Source organism: Centropristis striata, chromosome 11 (genome assembly GCF_030273125.1).
Source record: "Centropristis striata isolate RG_2023a ecotype Rhode Island chromosome 11, C.striata_1.0, whole genome shotgun sequence".
In the NCBI taxonomy this organism is placed as follows: domain Eukaryota; kingdom Metazoa; phylum Chordata; class Actinopteri; order Perciformes; family Serranidae; genus Centropristis; species Centropristis striata.
Genome location: NC_081527.1, coordinates 33,990,706 through 34,013,109, shown reverse-complemented (window position 1 = coordinate 34,013,109; position 22,404 = coordinate 33,990,706). Strand labels below are relative to the sequence as shown.

The 22,404-nt window shown below is 43.8% G+C and overlaps 1 protein-coding gene across 5 annotated transcripts in view; it reads right to left on the bottom strand.

Moving 5' to 3' along the window:
* The window catches only part of LOC131981057 (receptor-type tyrosine-protein phosphatase F), a 175,651-nt gene that overhangs the window by 25,414 nt on the left and 127,833 nt on the right, over positions 1-22,404 (bottom strand). For 3 of the 5 annotated variants that reach the window (XM_059345346.1, XM_059345347.1, XM_059345348.1), the window contains 8 exons: positions 21,159-21,731; positions 20,310-20,410; positions 19,438-19,685; positions 17,454-17,532; positions 16,094-16,318; positions 8,035-8,189; positions 4,037-4,149; positions 1,216-1,248 (listed from right to left, as the gene is read on the bottom strand). In XM_059345346.1, the coding sequence (XP_059201329.1) occupies positions 1,216-1,248; positions 4,037-4,149; positions 8,035-8,189; positions 16,094-16,318; positions 17,454-17,532; positions 19,438-19,685; positions 20,310-20,410; positions 21,159-21,731 (1,527 nt within the window). The remainder of the gene's footprint in view (positions 1-1,215; positions 1,249-4,036; positions 4,150-8,034; positions 8,190-16,093; positions 16,319-17,453; positions 17,533-19,437; positions 19,686-20,309; positions 20,411-21,158; positions 21,732-22,404) is intronic. The other 2 variants (XM_059345349.1, XM_059345350.1) reach the window with 1 other exon arrangement.

Here is a 22,404-nt window from a genome sequence, read left to right as displayed (position 1 = left end):
GGAGAGTGCACTTTGTTCAACAATGCATGAAGAGAGGGAGAGAAGAGAAGAGAGAGAGGAGCGAGAGAGAGCGCACAAGTTGAAACAGGCTGGTGACATTTGGTGACATTTGGTGATATCGTCATGCTAAGTGAGGAGGACAGAGGTGGGGCTGGCACGGCGATGCACATGAGTGACTGGGTGAGCATGCTCCTGGAGGGAAGCAGGAGGCAGACATCGCTCTGACTCCACACCGCTCAATTGGTGGCAGAGGTGGGATCAGAGCAAGAACCCACAAGTCTCTACAAATCAGTCACACTGTCACTTCTCAAGAGAAGAAAAAACTGACTGGTCACCAGCCAAAACTCATTTCTTTGAAAATCTCTTTCCCTACAATAGACTATCTTTCGGCCCAGCCTGGAGCGCTCGAGCTGGATTAATTTCAAACAACCCCCCTGCCGCTCTCTAGATTTCTCATCGCCGAGTTATTGGATGATTTATTGCTAATCTACCGACACAAATTCCCCCTGTGCCTCTGAACTTGGCAAGGCTCTGTGCTTAAACGGATTGCTGGGAACTTGCCTTATGTGTTAAAAGTTAACTGTATGCGACGCATGAAGGGGCTCTAAAGTTACACGGAGCATCATTAACCTTACATATAGCCTTTGAGTCACACCAGATCAGAAAGACACTTTAAAAAAAGATATATATATTAACATTATTGCCTGTGGCTGAGTGCATCTGTAAGGTCATGGGTCACGCTTTCAGATGAGTGACTGCTGGAAGCTCATTACTGCTGTAATGCTAATGGCTAATGGCTGGTTACTGTGGCTACTGCACAAGACGAGACCTGACCAATTACACTAATTTAATACCATCGCAACGAGGGACCTATGAGCACATTAACATTAGTGTGTATGTGTTTGTACGTGTTCATCCAGGTCTTTTACAGCCATGTTGTTGGGTAAATGGAGAGTGAAGCCATAGATAACGAGGCTAATGCACAGCAAGAGTAACTGTCCGCACTGCTCAACTATCCGTGAAGCCATCTAGTCCTCTGCTTCCACACCAAAAAGGTGTTGTGGGAGGACAGTGCTGCATCCTTGGAGCACCTGAGGCTACAAGCTTGTGGGCTTGTGATGTCTGTCAGGATTGCAACGGGGGAATGGGATCAGGAGCAAGTGAGGAGAGACTGCATGTGTGGGAAATACACAGTAGGTGAGAGAGCAGACTAACTTGGAGTGTTGGGGCAGCGATGAGAGCTGGGACCTGTGGAGAGAGGAGAGTGAAGGAGGGAGGAAGAAGAACACTCAATCAATGGGGAAGGCTCAGGATCAGACTGGGGCCAAACAGTATCTGCAAATAACCTTTCGAACTAGTTGGAGTGCGCAGCGGGTGGTGTTTGCCCTCTCAGGACAATTCAAGCAGCGTAGTTTAGGCTGTTAAACAGAAGTGCATACAAAGCCTGACTTTAAAACACTCCCCTGTGACAGCTTAGTGTGAGCTGCACTACTCGCTGAGTCCAGGGTGCTACATGTCCAGTGTCAAAGGAAAATGGTCATGTGACAGGCTGTAAAAAAGTTTTGCCAGATGATCTTAACCACTTTACCTTGAGGTAAAATGAAAGTGAGTGTACCCAAATGTTGGTAATATCCCCTCATTGCACATTTAAATACTCCTCTGTGACTACTTCCTGTAAATTGCACTACTCTGTAAATGGCACTTACAGGCTCTGCACAAGTGATCTCAATAAGGTATTTGCAAATACTATCTGAACCAGGTCTGCCAAGTATAAACCAGGTCAGTTACTCATAGAACCACACGCGTACTGCTGAAGTGCCAAAAGGTGCAGCCAAGGTCTGCTTAACAAACCAACAAGCTGGAGTCATGAGCTGCAATTGGCTAGACCACTTAACAACAATCAGAATCAGAGCAGGAATGTTCACCTTCTGTGGGTAAATCAAAGAGAGAAACAGCTAGAGGACAGAGGAGTGGACTCTTCAATATTCACACAGCTCAACCTTGGAATCTCACACATTTTCACGAGCTAGACGCAGCCTTGGTGATTTTTGATAGTCACCACTCTTGAAGCAAAACAGCGAGAGGGAGAGAAAGAAGGAGAGAAATGTTGACGTACAGAGAGAGAGAGAGAGGGACAGAGAGTGAGAGAAAGAGAGAGAGACAGAAAGAGAGAGAGAGAGAGAGAGAGAGAGACAGAGAGAGAGAGAGAGAGAGATTACCCTACGGGGGGAAATGGAAGACAAAAGAGGAAAGAGGTGGAGTGGGAGGACGGGAGAACAGGGCTCTTTTAGAGCGGCAGCACTGCTTAATTCCTCTGCAAGGGTTCAAAGGGGCTGTGTGTGTATGTGTGTGTATGGCGAATGGGATCTTTAATAACCCGTGAGAAGGGATACACACACATACACACACACACACAGAAAACACACAGAAAGGTGCACAAACGCGCGTGCACCGGGTTGACATTTTCTCTCAGCTCCATTGTTCCCTCCGCCTGGCTCACCTTGACATCAGAGGCAGCAGGACTCATTACCAGCTAGGGGGAATGAAAGGAGCTCATGGAGGGAGGAGGAGCGAGGACTGGGGGAGGAAGGAGGAGATCAGGAAGAAAAAGGAAGAAGGCTGATGCTGAGGCGGGCACCCTGACACAACACCCCCCCCACCACCCACCCCACTTCAGCACAGCGCGTGGATGGAATGTGAATGCGCTCGGCCTCACTCCATTGATGCCGTCCAGAGCTGGGTGTGATGGCCAGCATGATTTGTTTATTTTCTCTTATTGAGCTATTTTTTATTTTTCTGAGGACTGGTCAGATTTACAGCCAGAGGACAAATAACAAAATAGGCAGGACACATGAATTTCATACAGCAACACCTGCTACAAAGCGCTAATAAACAAGAGATCCATCAAAAGCACAGGAAGGCAGCCGTTCATTGCAGAAGCAGATTGCTTTTAGAAAGGCTGTTTAGAGTTTAGCTGAAAAAAGAAGAAGAAGAAGAAAAATCATTCCAGAATGCAATATCTACCATTTGAGGAAAAAAAGCTTGAAAATACAAGATATTAAAAAACACTATTAAAGGTATGAGCCACCTTTAGATATATTTTTTTAGAAGATAGGATCATCTGATACATTTCAGGGAGGATTTTCATTTTGGAATGAAGCCCTTTGAAATCTTCAGTCACAAAGACAGAATACGCTTTTACTCATTTTTTAAGAAAGAACCACTGACTGAACCTGTACGTACACCTGATTAAAATGCACATATCTTGCTTATAGTTTTCACAAAATACATAAGAAACTTTACTTAGTTTAAGCAAGTCCATGAGCGCAAGTGAAGGTTGATTACATGCTCATATTATTAATTCTAGTTTCCGACTTATAAATATAATTCATGTCAACATCCAAGTTGTAATTAAGCCTGCCATGATGATCGTGTTTTGTTGGAAAATATATTTTCCCAGAACTAATGTCCATAATCATTATTATTGCCATTTTAAGACCATTTAATGCCACTGATATCATGAGAACTTAATAGCATATCAAGCATACCCTTTCAAAGACCAATTAACTTTTAATTGTGTCTGTGCAGAAGCTGCTTGAGCCCCGCCCACAGTTAAACACTGTCAAAGAGAGCAGACGAGAAGACAGAAGCAGCACGACCACAAAAGGCCACCAATTTTTTCTCTTCATTTGGCTTCGGCGGCATGAAAAAACACTGCGCCCAAGACTTATAATGGAAAAAAACCCTTGCTGTTTATTCTGCTATCATGTTGGCTAAACTATTAGTGGGATTCTTACTTAAACAAACTTTTGTAATGTGAAAGGCCTAGACGGTATTAGAAAGATCAGGTGTGATATTGTCATTACACATTATTTAAATTCTCACACAACCACCTCTGTCGTCATGCAACCATCAAATCTTTCCATCTGTACCACCCATCGCATATGACATGAACACATAAGTTCATTTTAAGGCAGACGCTGAGGGGCAGCAGAGCAAACTGTACTGCATGTAGCTACAGCCTGTGGTTTATTACCTGGGGTCTGGTAGTTGAGTCTTCTCATCTCCACTGGGTCAGAGGAGTTTGCCAGCAGGGAGTCCTTCACCCCACCTGAGTGCTCGTCCTTGGGCAGGGGTGACGCCCGCTTCCTGAGGTGGCAGAAACAGTGAGGCGTTAACCACATCATATTAACACCGCCTACATGCTTAATACAAGAGCTCTAACTGAGCCATCAATTCCTCAAGCTAACTGCAAGTGGAAATGACAGGATGATTGGGAATGACAATGTTTCCTTTATATGATTAGAGAAAAGGAGTGAAGGAAACACACACGTTTTCACTGTGTCGCACACTTATTGAGGTTAATGGCATAGTTAGTGGTTCTCGAAACTAGTTTTGAGGACCAGCAGTTCAAGAGACACTAGGTACCAGGGCATTACCCCCATTAGTTTGCCAACTGGAGTTTAATGTGTTTGAAGAAACGCCATCATTTTCCTGGAGTGGGCTGGTTGGGTTTGTTTGCTGCTGGATAGGTGACAGCTGCTGTGTGGGTATGTGTACAAGAGCATGTGTGTTTGAGTGTAGCAAAGATTTAAATGTGTGATTTTTGCTGCTGTGTGTGTGTGCTAACAACACATTGTGTTTACTGGCTTTCCAGATTGAGAGGAAAACAGGCGGATGCTGTAATTAGCTCATCAGCTGGGTGGCACAACACTGGGTAATTAGACCAGTTCTGCAGCACCTGCGCTGCCAGGCCCGGCCTAGCTGAGTCTAGCATAGCACAGAACAGAACGGCACGGCTCGGACCGGCTCGGCTCAGTCGACCGTAGCCTTGTCCATCAGGCGGAGAGAGGAACAGAAAACGCAGCCCGCCTGTATTCTAATGTTCAGACAGCCAGCATCTGTTGACATACACACACAAACAGGCGCACAGATGTATGCCTTCCCACCTCTCTCACTTTCACAACTACACACACACACACAGATACAGCTGCAGACTCACGAGCCTTCTGACTGCAAATGGAAATAGGCGGAAGGAAGCATCAGGGTGCCCTGTGGAAATTTCACATCTCATTGCACTCCATTTGCAAGTGGCGAGCGTGGGTTTTAGGCAGGAGCAGGGCCTTCTGTTGAAGCCAGGCGTTTTGAGAATACATAAAGCTGGTGGTGCACACACAGCCTTAACCCGGTCCACCTCAGCCGCTGGGGCCTGGGCCTCACCGCCACCTGTTATCTTATGCTACAGGGGCTTAAGCTAATGCTAGCAGCGTGACGGCTAATCTATGACAAGCATCTTTTCCTCTCCAGCCGAGAACTGATCCGGTTTTCCCAGAGATCACTGCTGGTGCCGGGCCGGGCTGGGGGAGGGGGTGAAAGAGTTGGGCATCTGCGATCTGTTCTCCACACCCCTCATCTCTCCCTCTGACCCAATCAGATGCCAATCTACATCACACTTTAGTGCTGGGCTAAAGTAAACATGGCAGCAATCTCAATGGGGTTATTCATCTCAGGCTAAAAGTGAGGGTTAAGACGTGTGAGAATGTAAGTACGCACACACACAGGATGAGTGTATGAGTGTGTGTGCTGTACAGGGTGCGTTTAATGAGGGTAGAACAGGGCCCTTTGTTGAGACTCCTGCCACGAGGAAGCAGAGAGAGGGGGGAAAAAGGGCTAAAAGTGTAGGAATGGGTCTCGGTGGAAAATGTCAGCTTAAAAGATGGGAACATTTCTTTTTCAGCAGTTTCCCCGTCTGGCATTTACTTCACAATGGCCCATTCAGCAGCAGGTGATGCCTTGGCATATTCAGATGGGGCCAATCCTGAAGGGGCGCGCTGACACTGGCTGGATAATGAAACACAGCACGGAGACAAACCATGGCAGACAGGACGATCTGAGGAGGAACACTGGCACTAGATGTGGAACATGCACTGGTACACAGACATGACCTGGGGGTCCCTTTGACCCCATTTATCAAGGGCTGCGGAGTCAGCTGCTTCTCATGTCTTGTAAAATGGAACAAATTAGATTAAAAGTTTCCTTTTATTTCTATTTGAGTGGATTTTTGTGTCACGCTGGAGCTGAGAGGAAGCTGACCCTGCAACCCTGAAGAGCTGATGAACACCACCAATTTCACGACACAAATGAAAGGGACGGACGGTGGGAGATGAAGTTGTGACTGATGTGACAGTGACAGTACCCACCTTTCCTGTTTGCTGCTTTCACAGGAGGCAAAAAGAGAGGGGGGAGGGGATTATTAGGTAACTGTTATCCATATGGACCTATAACTTCTTTGCTCAAAGTTTCTTCTAACTCTGAACTACTTTTAGAAAGTTTTTCCAAGAATGTCAACCACACCTTGAAAGCACGGCGCAAAAAGTTATCTTAACACTTGCTGGAGACTTTTGAGAATAACCTCATCATTGTTCACCGCTCGTATTGGTCTTGGCGAATATGCAGGTAGCAATAACAACCCGAGCTAGAGTGTGATTATTCCTTGCTCATTTACTGCCAGTCCGCAGCGAAAAGGGCACAGAGCCACCTCCCTACAGTCCCTCCTGTCGATCTGTGTCTACATGGCTGTCTCAAGGCCTATTATTAACCAGTCCCCTTTGTAAGTCTGGCAGAGACGGCAGCCACGCAGCTTTCTGCAAGGCTGTGGATGGCAGCTGAAGAAGAAAAAGTATGATGTGAAATGGAGAATCTGTAATGGAGCCATCAGGAGAAGATAAGGCGGTGGGTATAAATCAGTCAATCAATCAATTCCCATTTAAATGGTGTTTTTAAAGTGTCCAAAACACATTATCATTATTATTGTCTCCTCTATTAAAGGGACAGTTCACCACAAAATTAAAAACCTTCTTAGCTGTTGTGCTATTTGTCAAGAGTTGTGTTGGAGATACGGGCCGTAGAGATGTCTGCCTTCTTTTGAATATAATTAAACCAGATGGCACTTGGCTTGTGGTGCTCAAAGCACAAACTAAAAAAACAGTGAAGTGCAAGATGTAAACATGAATTTCAAATGTATTTCTATGGCACTTTGAGCACACAAGTCAAGTGCCATCTAGTAAAAACAAACAAGCCTAAAGTCTGGATAAGATTATTTTATAGACCTGCAATTGATCAACAAGTTTAAAATGTTTTCAGGCTCTCAAATGTGAGTTTGCTACTTTTATTGGGTGTTTTTCTTGTTTTCTTGGTATTTAATTGTCGCAAAATGAGTGTGTCTCCTTTTTTATGACATTTGATGGAACCACCTTTCACTCTAGGTGTGATGGTCTTTTTTCACAGAACTAAAAAATGCCCATCACTGTTTCCAAAAGCCCAATGCTGACCAACAACCTACATTTTTTAAATTAACAAATATATAAAAAAAATAGAAAAGCAGTAAATACTCACAGTGTCGGAAAAGTAGAAGCCAGCAAATGTTTGGCCGAATGCTTTTACTTAATAAATACAGCAAATCGTTTCAGCGCTAGTTGTGTCATTATCCATTTATCTGTACCTCCCCAGCACTTTGCTGGCCTGTGTGTATCCACGGTGCGCTGCACAGTGGCAGCTGAAGTGCTTTTAAGAGATATTGACTGAGCTTTTAGTTAAGCCCTGTGTTGTAGCCTTCTGTTTCTTATTTGAAATGACCAATGGTGTTGGCCAAAACACATTTCTCATTCCTAACTAAGGGTTTTTGACAGCCAAGCTGTGCTTTTCATTAGGGAGGCCATGTCAGCTGCCATTTCAACTGACACTTCACATAGTACTGTTAAAAATGTCCAACTGGGCCAAAATCTTTTGGGGAAAAATGAGGATTTTCTGAAAGACAAATCAATCCGCCGTTGGTTCCTTTCCCGTCACACTGTACATTATGGTGAGGAAATTGAATGTTACAGTTTGGTGTGAGAGCAGCCTGGTGCATGTGGCAGAGGGGAGCATGTCTCATTACCATTCCTGATGCAACCAAACGAAACCTACAATCACAAGTGTCAGTGCAGTTCAACCTCACACAGACACAGAGGAGAATGACTGAGAGCAGCCTCTTACTTCTTAAACAGCAGGATGGCGATGACGATGATGATGATGAGGACCACAGCCAGCACTGGTCCCATAACCCACAACATTTCAGGTTGCTCCGTCCCCTGAGGTAAAGTTGTTGTGACCTGGATTGGGTCTGAGTAGGGACTGGCTGAAAATGTCATCTGCGTGGGAAAAGAAAAGAGGAAAAGTGCAGGTGCATGAGAGTCAAGTCACTTCAGATCTAAAAGTTGCTTGCAAGGTTTTCCCTTCTTATCTAAATGTAAGAGATTTTTAGTCCAGGAAAAGGAGACAACATTTTTGAGAAAACAAACACATCAGGGTGAATTCAACATGTAGAGGAACTGCAGGATATCTCGTTGATATGCATGCTCTAATTCTATATTTCAATACTTTTCTGAACTTTTTGTTGGTTTTCACCAAGCAAACTGGTTAGGTGAAGCCTTTTTCTTCTATACAGGTCACTTTATTTTCACATTTTACATTTGAGAAGTAACAAAGTATTAGGGGACAATGATACACTCCATCCAAAAAGTTACCTCTTATATTCTTTAATTAAGAAGAAAAAAATACAGAAATTATCAAAAATAAAGGAAATAACAGACATTTATCAAACAGTATTTTCTGTAGCTAAAATAACAATGCTGGAAACAAAGAATTATATAAAGATATATATAGTGTTCGCAACGTCTAACTTGATAAGGAAAGATAATCCAAATATCTGCCTGCAGATTTCTTGTTCCTGGCAGCCTGAGAAGCGAGTTATTTCATGCTAATAATATGCCACAGTTCAAGGATGCAGCAGAACAAGCCATAAAGCTATCGCCCTAACTCAAAAGACACTTTCCCAAAAACAATAACCATTTCGGCTAATGAAGTTATTATTATGTTTCTATTAAAGCATTGCATCACGTCAGGGAAGATGACAGAGCAAGTGTGAGACAGGAGAGTGAGAGAGGCAGAGACAGAGAGGCAGGGATGAGTGTGCATGTCTCTTGGCCACTGAGATAAATGGGGGCACAGGAGAGGACTCATCTCTTCTTCATTAGTGTTCACACCGTGACGGAAGAGGAGGAGGAGGAGGAGGAGGAGGAGGAGGAGGAGGAGGAGGAGGTGACGGTGAGGGTACGTTTCCACCTTGGTTGTAAATGAGACATCTCCATGCTCCTTCGTCTTCAAATGACGGAGGGGAGGAGGGAAGGGAGGGAAGGAGTATGCGTGTGTGAGAGGAGTGGGTGCACGAGGCGAGGCAGTATGGTGTTTAAAAAAGTGTCTGAGAGACGAGGGAGTCCAACTGCAGGAGAGCAAGGTGACAGATGAGAAAGAGAAAGAGGGAGGTGCGAGGCATCTGTCATTAGAGCTCAGCATGCCTCCTATTGAACGATGATGGGAAATGCAGGTCCTGGAGGGGAGGAAGGGGGTGTGCGTGGAGGGGCATGGGTGACAGATCGCAGCCCTCGAAGGGAATTGGGCTCCCAGCATGCAGCGGGAGTGGCGGGGCGGCAGGCAGCAGTAATCCGGATCATTAGCCGCACAGCAGCCTGCTCTTCGGCACACAGGCAGATATTAATTGGAAAGATAAGCTGAGATGAGCTCAAAGAGTCCTGCGTTCTGTCATATAGTTCTGTTATCTCTCATACTCTTGGGCAACTGCCGGAAAAGTGTACAGTAAGGGTGTGTGAGCGTTACAGCATGTCTCAGTCGTACGTTCTAACCAGCGTGCTCTGATAATAGGCACACACGCAAGTAGGAAAGTAAAAAGATTCACATTTTTTATATTGTGCAGTAGTTTATAGCAGCAATGATTTTCATTTGTCTTTGTCTTCACACACACAGAGACACACACCAGGCACATGAGACCGGTTCTCTGCAGTTCTGTGAGCCTTTGGGAGGAACCTATTATCTAAGAACAAAGAGAAACGGCACAGCAGTGGGACACTGCTGATGTGACGACACCACAAGGCTTCCTGTTCCTTCGGGAGGGCCCAAAAAAAAAAAGAGGCTGTAGGATGTGGCCCTGCAGGGAATCCTGGGAAAAAACTTTTTTTTTTCGTAGTGTAACAAATGACTGCAGCTGTGCTTTCAGAGAAGGATAAGGGAGGAAGAGCGAGAGAAGAGGAGAGGGACGAACAAAAAGAGAGGGCTTTTTGTCTGTTGGTCACGGCAAAGTACTGAGATCATCCATTTGAACGGCCCTAATATCTGATAAAAGCTCAGTCACGCAGCTCCTAATGCCTCGCAGAGTGGTATCACAATGGAGTGATGGTGCACTGAAGGAATGTGTGAGCCTGACAGTGAGTCAGAGCAGTGAGAGGCATAAAAGTAAGTATATGCATCTCTTACCACTCTGAATCACTGTATATGTTTGTGTGCAGCATGGACATGGAGGGGTTTGTGTTGTTGGCTCCATATCAATAACATACAAATGTACTACACATGACTATTTGCAAAGTTTTGGTTCAAACTTCAAACACGTTTACATGCTTTAATGTTATTTTTTTTCTCATACTGTTCATGGGTGCTGCACCTCTGTTGACCCAGTGAAGTGTCATTTTTTTCACATGTTTAACAATAATATCTGACATTGCAACATAATATGACAGAAAGTATAATAGGCCACCTTTCAGGTAGTACGCTTTACATTTTTAGCCTCTGCTGGCCAGAATTTTGGTGGATTATAACTCAGCTCTAGCCAATTACCCTCAACTACATAAGAAATTTGATCAAAGGGATGTTTTTCTGCTTCTGTCTGTTTAAACTGGTGTCTGTACTCAGCTGAAGACAGGTAGAGATACAAAGGCCCTCTGGCATGCCGGTCAGATCTCATTTGTTCAAGTTGTGAATGATAATCAAGCTGCCACTCAAAACTGAAGTATCTTCAGATCTCAATTGATTTTTTTTTAGTTATTATGTAAATATTAAGTTTGCCTCAAAATGTTTAGAGCTAAATAGATTGAATAAGGGAGTCAAATTCAGAAAGTGGATTAGATATTGGATTCAGATTAGACAAAATTCTATTAAACCCTGTCACTACTGAAAAAAGACAAGAGAGTGTATGACTGTCACTATAACCCGACTTATTTATCTGAGATATTTATATTCATAGAATATTGCCCAATCAGTGACATATGTGTCCTTTACAGAACATATAATGTAGAAAATTATGCTTGGTGGTTTAGAAATGGTGTCATGTCTTATTTTTTATTTATTCTTTCTGATAACTTCTAGAATTAGTTGACAATTTAATACATTGTATCATGTATAATAATATGCATTTTTTTTAATTTTCTATTTTTTTGTATAAGATAGCAGCCTTCTAAGTACCTGTGACCTAATCACACAAAATTCTCTATCCATCTATCTATCTATCTATCTATCTATCTATCTATCTATCTATCTATCTATCTATCTATCTATCTATCTATCTATCTATCTATCTATCTATCTCGCCCTTCATATTGGTAATGAGTAAAATTTTCCACTCTAAAAGCAGCATTAGTACCAGTAAAAAAAAAATTGTATCTGTGTTTGCTAACACTAAAGATGAGTATTATTACTTTATTGCATAAACTGTATACGCCCATCCTGTCAAGGCAGATGACTGCCCACCCAGAGCCTGGTTCTGCTCTATGTTTCCTCCTGCTGAAGAGAAGATTTTCTTTGCTGCTGTCGCCTCAATGTTTACTCATGGGGAAAATGTTGGATGTCTGTAATGGAAGAGTATTGTCTAGACCTGCTTTATCTGATAGGTGTCATGGGATAACTTCTGCAGTGCTTTGGTATCTTATAAATAAAATTGACTTGACGTGACTTGACTTGCTTGTATCTGTACATGTGTGCATTGGTTGGTGAGAGACAGACAAAGTGTTTGATTGTGTGTAAAGACTGGAAGAAATGTGCATGAGAGTGTGTCTGCGAGCATACATGAGTTCTACTGAGCCTTTTCTCTGGCTCCTCTGAGCCTCCATGAGTGTGTGTTTGTCTAGGTAGCAACCACTGAGAGTGTATGACTCTAAGTGTTTGTCTGAGACAGAGTAAGAGAACAAGGGAAGGAGAGAGTGGGTGATGAGAGATGGCAGAGAGCGAGGAGACAGAGAGAGAGAGGGAGAGATTGAGGCAGAGGTGTTATGGTAGTAGCAGTATATCGAGTCTGCTATCTGGCCTGTGGGCTACACAGCTTCCCCAGTCAGCCGATGCTCCGCTATCCCCTGAGCGCAGAATCCGCTATGCGCAGCACAGCCACATTTGTTTCAACTCGCCGTTGACCCCTCCAGCTCCATGTCTCTCCAAAAGTGGCTTAAATAAGCCGCAGGGGTGTGCGAGAGACAAACAAACAAACATGCAAAGACAACCATTATGTGTCTGCCTCTCTCGCTGCTTCCCAGGGGAGGCTGAGGAGCCCACACTATTCTCATTGTTGCATGACACAGAGAAAGACAGCAAGAGGGAGCGAAATGGAGGTACAAAAAGTGAGAGGGAAAGATGATAGCATGTGTGAGTATGCCTTTATCTATGAGGAACAGAAATGTGGCTGCGGGGCCTATCCTACCCTGCACGATGACCCTTCTCCTTCGTTCTGTAGTTCTTTCTTCGTACTTTTTTTCCCCCCACCACTCCATTCTTCCCTCACATGCCCTCTTTTTCCATTCAGCACTAGAAACTGAACTTTTTTCCTCTCTAGCTGTGTGAATACTAAGCATCCAGATATCTAGAGGGATCGCTAGAGGGAGACGCCTCCAGGAGCGGAAGTGACATAGCACACTTAAACAGAGAATCCCATCTTACTGCCTATACAGTCCTCCCACCCTTGCTGAAATGCTTGAATATGCTTATACTCTTATACGCATCTTGTTTTCATAATTCTTTCTTGATATTGTTTGTCAAAGCCTTTTAAATTTTGAAAGGAGCCAGTCTTCCATGTTAAGGGTGTTTTGAGCCCAGAGCACCAACAGAATTAGTGCAACAAAGCCAATTCTTGTTGAGAGTGAGTGGAATATAAATGCCTGGATAACATTGCAAACAGAAAACTGTGGTAAACACATTTGAACACTCAGTTTCTCTCGACGACATAAGCTCACCTCTCCCTTATCAAAAGAAAAGCACACATTAGCACAATCTCCTCCTCTTTCACCAGAACACTTCTCTCTCATTCGAGCTTCACAGGCTGGACGGGACACAAGACAAAAATGTTGCTTTCCTCTTTTCCTCTCTCCAACACCACCCCTCCTCTCTGTCTCACATCACACAATATTTCATGCTACCTCCCTCCCTCACTCTCTTCTCGCATTAAATGATACTGTTTATACACACCCAGCATCTATCATCCCATTTCACACTTCCCCCGGCTTGTTTATCTGCCTTGGGTGCTGGGGAGACATGAAGGCACACTCTCTTCTTCCTTCTCTCTCTCATCCCTCTTTGCCTTCCTTCCTTCTCTTTTTCCCTCCAACCACTGCTGGCTGCTCGTGGCCATTGATATACGAGGGCTTATTAAGCCCTGGCGGTTCTGTTTGATCTACGCTGAGGGAGTTTGGGTGGTGGCGAGGAAGTGTAGTAAAGACACAAGTCATTTACTCCAGTACTTGTTGTCTTATTCTCCTGGGTCTGGTGAAGATCCTGCTCGAGGCAGCTTCTGCCAACTGCTCGATCTCGCTGCACGCTTTACCTTCTGTACCCGTTTGTGTTTGGTAATAAACGTTTGCGAGTGCAGCGTTGGGGGCGACAAAAACAAACACTGCTGTGGTATCTGAGTTTCCCAAAGTGTACGGTTGGGGGATTTGTGTGGCGATCAATGACAGCCTGCCTGTAAGTCGCCACCTCAGAATTCATTAAGTTTTCTTGCACACAGGAAACCGGGTTACTGTGAGAAATGCGGAAATTGAGGTGTTCACATGCACTGCAGTAATCTTGTTACTGTAAATCCATTCAGTTATTGGATTTCCTCCCATAACCTTACTGTATTTTTTAACTAAAGATGGCATATTTTAGGTGAATTTGTGATACAATATATCACTGCAGCCTCAAAAGAGTTTTTTCTAACAAAAAGTCACAGTTCAGCTGTGGATTTTGACTTATTCAGAACTCTTTTTCAGTCTCGGCTCTGGATGTAATTATTTTTGGTACAAGGATGCACTGCAAAGAGTAACGATCTTCTCTTTAATCCCTGTCAAAGAGACACCTTCTCTGTCTAAAGTCTTTGTCACACTCATATGCACATGTAAAAACCTTGCCATTAAACCACCGGAGTTCATGGTCAACACAATGTTTCTTCAGCAATGACGCCCTGATAACTATTTTTCTGTAAACCTTGACCCCAGTTAAGGAAATCAACTGTCGGATTTGCATGAAGTTTAAAAAATAAGATTACTGCAGAGGGGGCGTCAACAACCAGGTTACTCAAGTGAAGGTAATCACACTGATTGACTCACCCTGTGAGTGAAGCCTGATTAATCCAAGAGATTTAGTTTGAAGGTGGGAGGATGCTACACAGTTTAAGGAGGGGGAGTATACAGAAAAAGACAAATCCTGAGCGCCACTGATCCAACCTGGTGTTTCTGGCAGGTGCAGTGAGAGTGTTGAGCAGCGATGGGGTTTAAGCATCTCCTTTGAAGTCAAGTGTATCATGGCTGCCCACTATAGCCTCCTTCGCACCTCCCTCCTCTTCTCAGAGCGAAGGAGTGGGGGATTACTGTGGGGTGTGGGGGGGCTTTAGGGACATTTAAAGCAGCATTTCAAGGGAATCAGGCCTGCTTTACAGACTCCCTAGGCCCTGTGACCAGGCCCTCGTCTCCCTCTTAACTCCAGCCACACTAATCAATCTCCTCTGCTCTCTTCACGGTGGAGAAAGATGGAGAGAGGGCGAGAGACACAAGTAGAAGCAGAGAGAAAAAGGGCCGAGAGAGAAGAGAGAAGAGAATGAAATAGGTGAAAAGTCTAGGATTTGGTTTCGGACATGGAGCGCTCGTTCCCTCTCCCTCTGTGGCTGCCCAGGGCCCAGCTACTGAATATGCATGTCCCGGGTAGTGGAGAAGCCCAGAGCAATTGCAGACTCTCATTCTTCCAGCAGTGAAGTTTACTCCAGACCATCCCATGGAGAGCTGGGCCTTCGTGTTAGTGCTATTTGACGAGAGCATGGGGCCTCCACTTAAAAAGCCAAGAGTCTTGTATAAGCATTGTAAAGAGATCTGCACAGAGCCCTGCTGGCTGCCAAAATGGCAAAGCTGGATCTCTGATGTCATTGTCGACTGATAAGGGAGTTATCAGGACAAGCTGCAATGACTTTTAGAGGCGGCCGTATTAAAGGGTAAGTGGCAGTAAAAACAACAACAATTTGGCTTGCCGCTGCCATTTTAAAAACGCTTGAGGGGCGGTGTGGTTAGAGTCTGAGGATGGGTGATAAACTTAAATTGTTTGTCCCAAAAAAAGTAAAGGTGACGCGTACAAATATATAGAATAGGCTCAGGTAAACTCAGTTTTGATCTATCAAATTCAGGAATAAGCTTTGCAAAGAAAAATATGAAACTATTTAAAAAAAATAAAATAACTACGAGTTATGCTCAGTTAATCAGTGAATGGAAATTTTAACCAGAGTCCGATCGATTTATCTGTCAGCTGATATTATTGTCTGATATTGGCCTATTAAAGACATATTGGTATCTGCTGGTATCAGTCTATGTCTATGTCCTATATGTGGTAATATGAAAACTTCACAGAACATATATGCAGTAAACAATGCTTGGGGTGATATAGAATAGGTGATATACTGAACATTCATTACTCATGTCTATTGAGCTATTTATTTTATTTTTATTAATCTTTTATGAGTTTTCATTTCTATAATTGTTTAAAAATGTATTATATCAAGAGAGCAGCCTTTCAGTTCCTCTGCATAGTCATGTCGGTGCAAAATTGGTGCACAATAAAAAAAGGTCTATTATTATTCATACTGGACACCTTATCAATAATCAGTGAATTGTTTCCCCTCTAACGTTGGTATTGGTATTGTTCCAAATATCCCATATCGATAAGGCTCTAATTTTTAATTAATGTGTGCGTGTGTGTTTCTTACATAATTAGTAGCGCTGTCTGTCCCTTCAGATCGGAGCACAGCCAGGACAAAGCAGAGGTACTCCTGCGCACTGGTCAGGGGCTTGTTGTAGAAGCCATTGTATCTCTTCTCATCGCCCACGGTGAAGGTGGTTGGCAGTGAGGCCAGCTTGGCAGCAATGTAAGGCTTGGAGGAATCTAGGTGACGTCGGCGCCTCAGGACGGGGCCTTCACTGGACCTGAGCAGCTGTTGGGAATCAAAGAGGGCAAAGGTCAAGTTTGGCAATGAAGAGTCAAGTGAGACGGACCCTGACCTCTAATCTCAGAAAAGAAATGTAATAATTAGTCGTCAGTAAATGGACCAAATTTACTGCATCATGGAGGTCAATCAATGAGACTTTGGGCAAGAAAATCTTGTCGGTTGTGAGTGTAAAAACGTATGTTATGCCCAGGTTTGGTTCTAACTACGCCTCCAAATTAGAGATAATGATTCCACACAGCCAAAATGCCCTTTGCCTCGTGTTATAACTTTGCAAACAATGCAGCCAAGTTACGAAGTGAGCAATTAGCGCTTGCTCCAGCACACAATCTCAGCATGACTGCCAGACTGCTTAATAAATGAGCAGGAGCACACAGCACTGCGGCATTGTGTTTCCAGCAGCATTTTGTTTTCTGTCAGTGATGTCTCATGTGCTGCTCCAGATGTAGCTTTATTAAATCATTATGTCGGAGGGAGGAGACAATGGCCTGCTCAATGTTTAATGACTCAGGGAGTCCCATCTCTCTCCCTCTCTTGGTCTCTTCTTCCGTTTCTCCAGGGAGCTTGAACAATAGCGATCCAAGCCAACGAGCCTCGCAGTTTACTTAAAAATGATGCTATTAATATTTAGGCATGTCATTTAGCTTCAATTCTCCTGTGGACAAGGAAGACCTTTATTCAATAGAATAATAAAACAGTCATAAATCTTTATTCTCACTTGAATAGCTTATGTAAAACTTTGTTTGGAGGTGCCAAGCCCTGACTAAAAAGACTATGAAGAAAAATGTGGAGGTAAAGCAGTAATTTGTAATTACTGTTTTGAAAAGGGCTACTTGCTTAACATTTACCTCAATTACTACATAAGATTATTCTCTGTGCAATTTAAGTGCTGGTTTCAGCAGATGGGTACTGTCTGCAGACCTGGCGTCCAATCAGGATATTCCCCACCTGCCCGAGTGAGTCATTGTTTAAAATCTCGCTGCCCTGCCGCACCCCTCCCTGAGCCCAGGAGGATACAGCTAATTAGCTACAACCAGTGACTTCCTACTCAGTTGGAACGGGAGATGCTATCGGTGACCCCTGACCCGGCAAATTAGCATAACAGCCACCGGCTGGCACTCACCTCGTCCAGGTCCATCTCGTCTGGATTCTTCCACCGTCGCGTTGACTGGGACACCGGCACCACCACAATGTAGTACCACCTGCCAAGAAAAATAAAGCCTGTGTAAAGACAGACTGACTGAAGCACATACACGCTGAGATCAAAGTGGGCCAAGCGCATTAATAACAGTCAAAACATTTAGTAAGACACACTTTCACTGTGAGGCTTGCTGGGCTGAATTCAAAACTTGAGTGGTACACAAGCGGGTCCAACCAAGGTCAAACCAGCAGATTGGCACTGCATTCTTCAATTAATGGCTAATCACTAAGAACATCTGCCATGTAGACTGGAACAAACACTATCCCAGTGAGAGGAGCCTTCAGCTAATAGAGATCCCCATAGTATTCCTTAGGTTAATAGGAGCAGCGATGTGACTACTCATGTATGTGTTGTTTTACTGCTATCATTATAAACACCAAAAATAGATGGAGAAAGACATCGGAAAGACATTTAGGAGTTTAGGGTCAAACTAAGGAGTAAGGTAATGAATGAAGGAGCGTGCTCGGGGGTACACAATGTACAAACATCTGCGTTTATTTATGTGCTTGCTCGCTCTTGTTATCTCTCTCGTGTTCTTCCCCAGTCTGTCTTCTCTCAGCTCAAAGTTTTTTCCCCACTGCGGCATTCAACCACTTGTAAAATCAGCTGCTGCTGACAGTGAAAGCAGCTGCTCCTCTCCCCTTCTCTCCAGGCCTCGACTCTGTGATTCAACAGTCAGTCAAGTCTGGGAGTGGGAGAAGACATGTATAACAAGACTCCTCAACCACCCCCTGCTCTCACCTACACACACATAGACACACGCACACGCACGCACACACACCCACAATCACGTGCGCTCTTTGCCTGTCAATCTGAGCTGGAGCTTGGCCAGCCCTGACAGCCCTGTAATCTTTTTACCAATCAACCCTGTGCACTCCCTTACTCAGATGTGTCTGTGAGTGTGTGTCTGAAGGAAAAGGCTTTACTCGTCGGGGTCAAACGCAATTCTGCTCTTAACAATTTGAGTCAAAAGATAATACAGCTCGACCTGACGTCGATTATCATCAGCTGCCGAGTCATAAAGTTAGCTGAGATTAAAAGTTGAAGTTTCAAGTTTCACAACAGGTTTAGTATTGATCAGATACACAGTGTGTCTCCTGTGCTGCTGTTGCTGTCTGAAAGGTTGTTGAGATGAATTAGCTCCCCAATGATAATGTTTTCTGACAAACACTAAGTGGCCATTTAGTGGTATAGGGCCACAAAAAAGTCCCAAAATGCACAAATTTCAAGTACAAATTATCTAATTTTTAATTGTTGTTGCAAGGTTTATACATTTGAAAATGAAATTGTAAATGCATTTTTTGTTAATAGTTAATGATTAAATTATTGTTGTACAGCACATTTGCACAAATGTACGTAAAAACAGTGTTGTCTAGTTTATATGTCTCCATATTGTGTTTTTTTAAGAGAAAACACTTCATTACTAACTGGGAATATAAAGTATATTTATATAGGTCCCTCATAGTTTTCCATAAGTGCCTGCTGTCGGCCAAACAGCAAACTACTCATTCAGTCAAGCAAGCTGCTTAATTATATTCTTTTTTAAAATTATATTAAAATAGCTTTGAATGCACTATGGCTGTACACTTCAAAACAATGCGGGCATGGTTATAGAGAAACGTGCCTGTCTGTTTCTGTCCTGCCTCCACATGCTCTGTATGAATTTATGAGAAGCCCTGGCCCTCTTAATATTTTACATAACCTGAAAGGGCTACATAAGACACTTTAGTGATCCCTGATGGAAAGCCTGGTCACTGCAGCAGCCAAGAATCAAACACAAATAAAGCCGCATTATCCCTTATGCTAATTCAAGAAAACGATGTATAACAAGTATCCTCTATTGGTGAATTCAGGCCAAGAGTCACAGCCAACCTGTCCCTTCTGTCCCATGTGTCTCAGCACTGACCTGACACGTGTGGTGGTCTGGACCTTTGGCAGGTTGATGGTCATCTTGCCACCCTGAGCCTGATGTGTGCTGGGCTTCGTCTTGATCAGGTCTGGGGCGGTGCGGATGGAGACCTGCTGCTGCAGACCCCCAGCAATGTTGCCCCTGCTTGTCAGCACAAAAGAGTAGTCTGTGTCTGGCTGCAGCTGCGAGATCAGCTTCCTCTTTAGGTTTCCCTGCACTTCCACGCTTTGCTGGTTGTACAAGATCTGTAGGTACACAAGGGAAAAATTGGAGTTATGGTTTAAATCGACAAACATTCAAAATAAAATCCACGTATATCCTCCAGACAGATGCAATATCCTCTCGTCTTACTCTCTCCAACACACATAGACAAAGGCCATATGATCCTAAGGGAGGCGGCTATCTCATCTGACACCTCATCCTATGTGCTTCAGTGTCACACTTGCCCATTGGTGCATATCCAATCGTTTTTTTTACACTTCAAATTGACTTTGCTCCATTACTATGGGGTGGGAACTGATATAATATAATTTTGACAGATTATTGCACCTCATAAATGAGCATGAATCTGGCTTTTCAGATATTTTTTTCAGTGTGAATGGGGAAAGTCACTGATCACACCCTGGTGAAAGTGTTAACAGCTCATCGCGTGGAGCTGCAATACAATTATGTGATAAATATATGCACAGTGCATGTTATCCATTGTGATGTAGTAACAATGATAGTAATAGCTTTTCCGATGGAAAAAAGAGCTGTTACCATTGTTGTATTGTATCATGCTAGAGATTTAACAATAATATAAAATAATGTATTATAGTTAGAATTGGTCGAATTGTTTTGTACATGTAGATTTTTTTTCAGACACTCACCTTGAAAGGCACTTGGGATTTGTAGTTTGGTGGCAAATCCCAGGTGAGGAGGACAGATGTTTTCATGACGGCTTTGACACCAAAGTTCAGGGTGGGAAAGTCTAGGGTGGGGAAAAAAATTCTTCGATTAATATCTCAAGTAAATCATCTTGTACCACAAAATGTAATCTCTGTGCGTAATAAAATTTCACACTACTCTGCAGCACGTAACCCCCTCAGTAAACAATGTGAGCATATTCCACAGCAATACCTTAGAACCAAACTTGACAAGCCACAGGGGGGTACAAAGAACATCAACAATCTCATTCACGCTTGGTTATAGATCACATAAAAATAGCCTTCATCTCCCTAAGCCTGCTCCATTTATTACCCTGCGTTCACAACGAGACATGCGCAACAGGCAGATCTCTTTGATTACCAAGAAACATATATGGCAGTAGGAGTGGTAACGTGTCCTAAAATAGGCATCACGCACAAGTGGTTATAAATAAGAAATCTCACATTTATAAGATTATAAAATGCATGAGGAGGTACACGCTGGGTACGCTTCAGATTTGCGTCTAATGGGAGGGAGGATGTGGAGGCATGGTAATGTGACTGTAGCGTGTAATGAGATTAGTACTCTATAAATCAATAAACACAGTGCTGTACTGTACTGAGTGGTTGATGAGAAAGAGGTGGCACTGATAAAGACAGAAAAAGAGCAAGCCATAGTGTTCAAAGTAGGTGATGTGGTGTTCACTTGATGGAAGTTGCGTGTGTGCTGATAATGTATTAAACCCTGATTCTATGTTTTCAAATCAAACACGTCTCGTATGTTTATGTAGAAATGTCAGTCATGTGTCCTACCGTTAGACATGGTCCTGCTCTGGATGCTGGGGCTGAGGGGTCCCGGGCCCTTACTGGTGAACGCCTGCACCCGGATGTCGTAGGTGGTGTCAGGATTAAGGCCCTGGATAGTCATGTTGGTGTCAGCGGTTCGGTTGGTGCTGTTCTGCTGACTGTTGATGTCCCTGTACACAACCACGTAGTGCACAATCTTCCCGTTCCTTTCGGCGAGCAGCGGGGGCTCCCAGGTGAGCTGGGTGCTGGACTGGGTCAGCCCTGTGACTTGAAGGTTGAACGGGAAGCCCGAGGGCACGTCTTCGGGGGTGCTGATCTCCTTTACGAAGGCCTCGCCGATGCCTGCGCGGTTACGGGCGCTGAGGCGGAAGACGTAGGTGGCGCCTTTGTGCAGCCCGGTGACAGTGTAATGGTCGTCAGTCTTTCTCAGCTCGCGTGAAGTGTAGGTTTCCTCGTCAGTGCGCTTGTACTGCAGCTGGTAGCCCATCAGCTCGCCCACCATTTCCTTAGGCGGCTGCCACTGGATCAACGCTGTGTTGCCCATAGTGGTGCTGATCATCATAGTGGGCTTTCCTGGCACTGAAGATAAGATTCATAGAGAAAAGTTTGCAACAGCAGCACACAATCTTAAATATCTTACACATGACAAGAACACAGGCCTGTGGCGCACCGGATAGTGTGTAAAGTTGACACAATGCAGATTATCCTTCAGGCCTCGGGGCATAAACACTGTTTGCATGAAACTTTAAACATGTTGTGTTGTAATGCCTTTAAACATGCTAGAATTACTTTAAACAACACTGAATACTTCATAACTTTGGGAAATATGCTAATTTGATTTCTGATAGTTAGATGAGAAAATCAAAACCATTTGCATATTTGTCCGTTAAATATAAGGCGAGAAGCAGCATCTGGTTCGGTCAATTAAGCAATAACAGCTAGTCTAGCTTGTAGACTGTAAGTAAGGAGGACAACATGGTTTCTGTCATTTCAGGTAGTTCTTATAACACTGATGTTTGTTTTAAGTGTTATTTATTCTAAAAATTCTTCATTTTATTTAGATATTTAATGCTCTAAACAGCAGATTGACAGTTGTGATTAACTTGTGCAGGTGTATAGTAGTGGCTTTGATACCCCGACCACCTGATCAATAGAGTTCAGACTTTAAACGAGGCCATCAGAGCACAATGGCAGTGCGCGTATCCAGGATATTTTGGCTGCATTTTTGTGTGAGTGGGAGGAAGCTACTGTC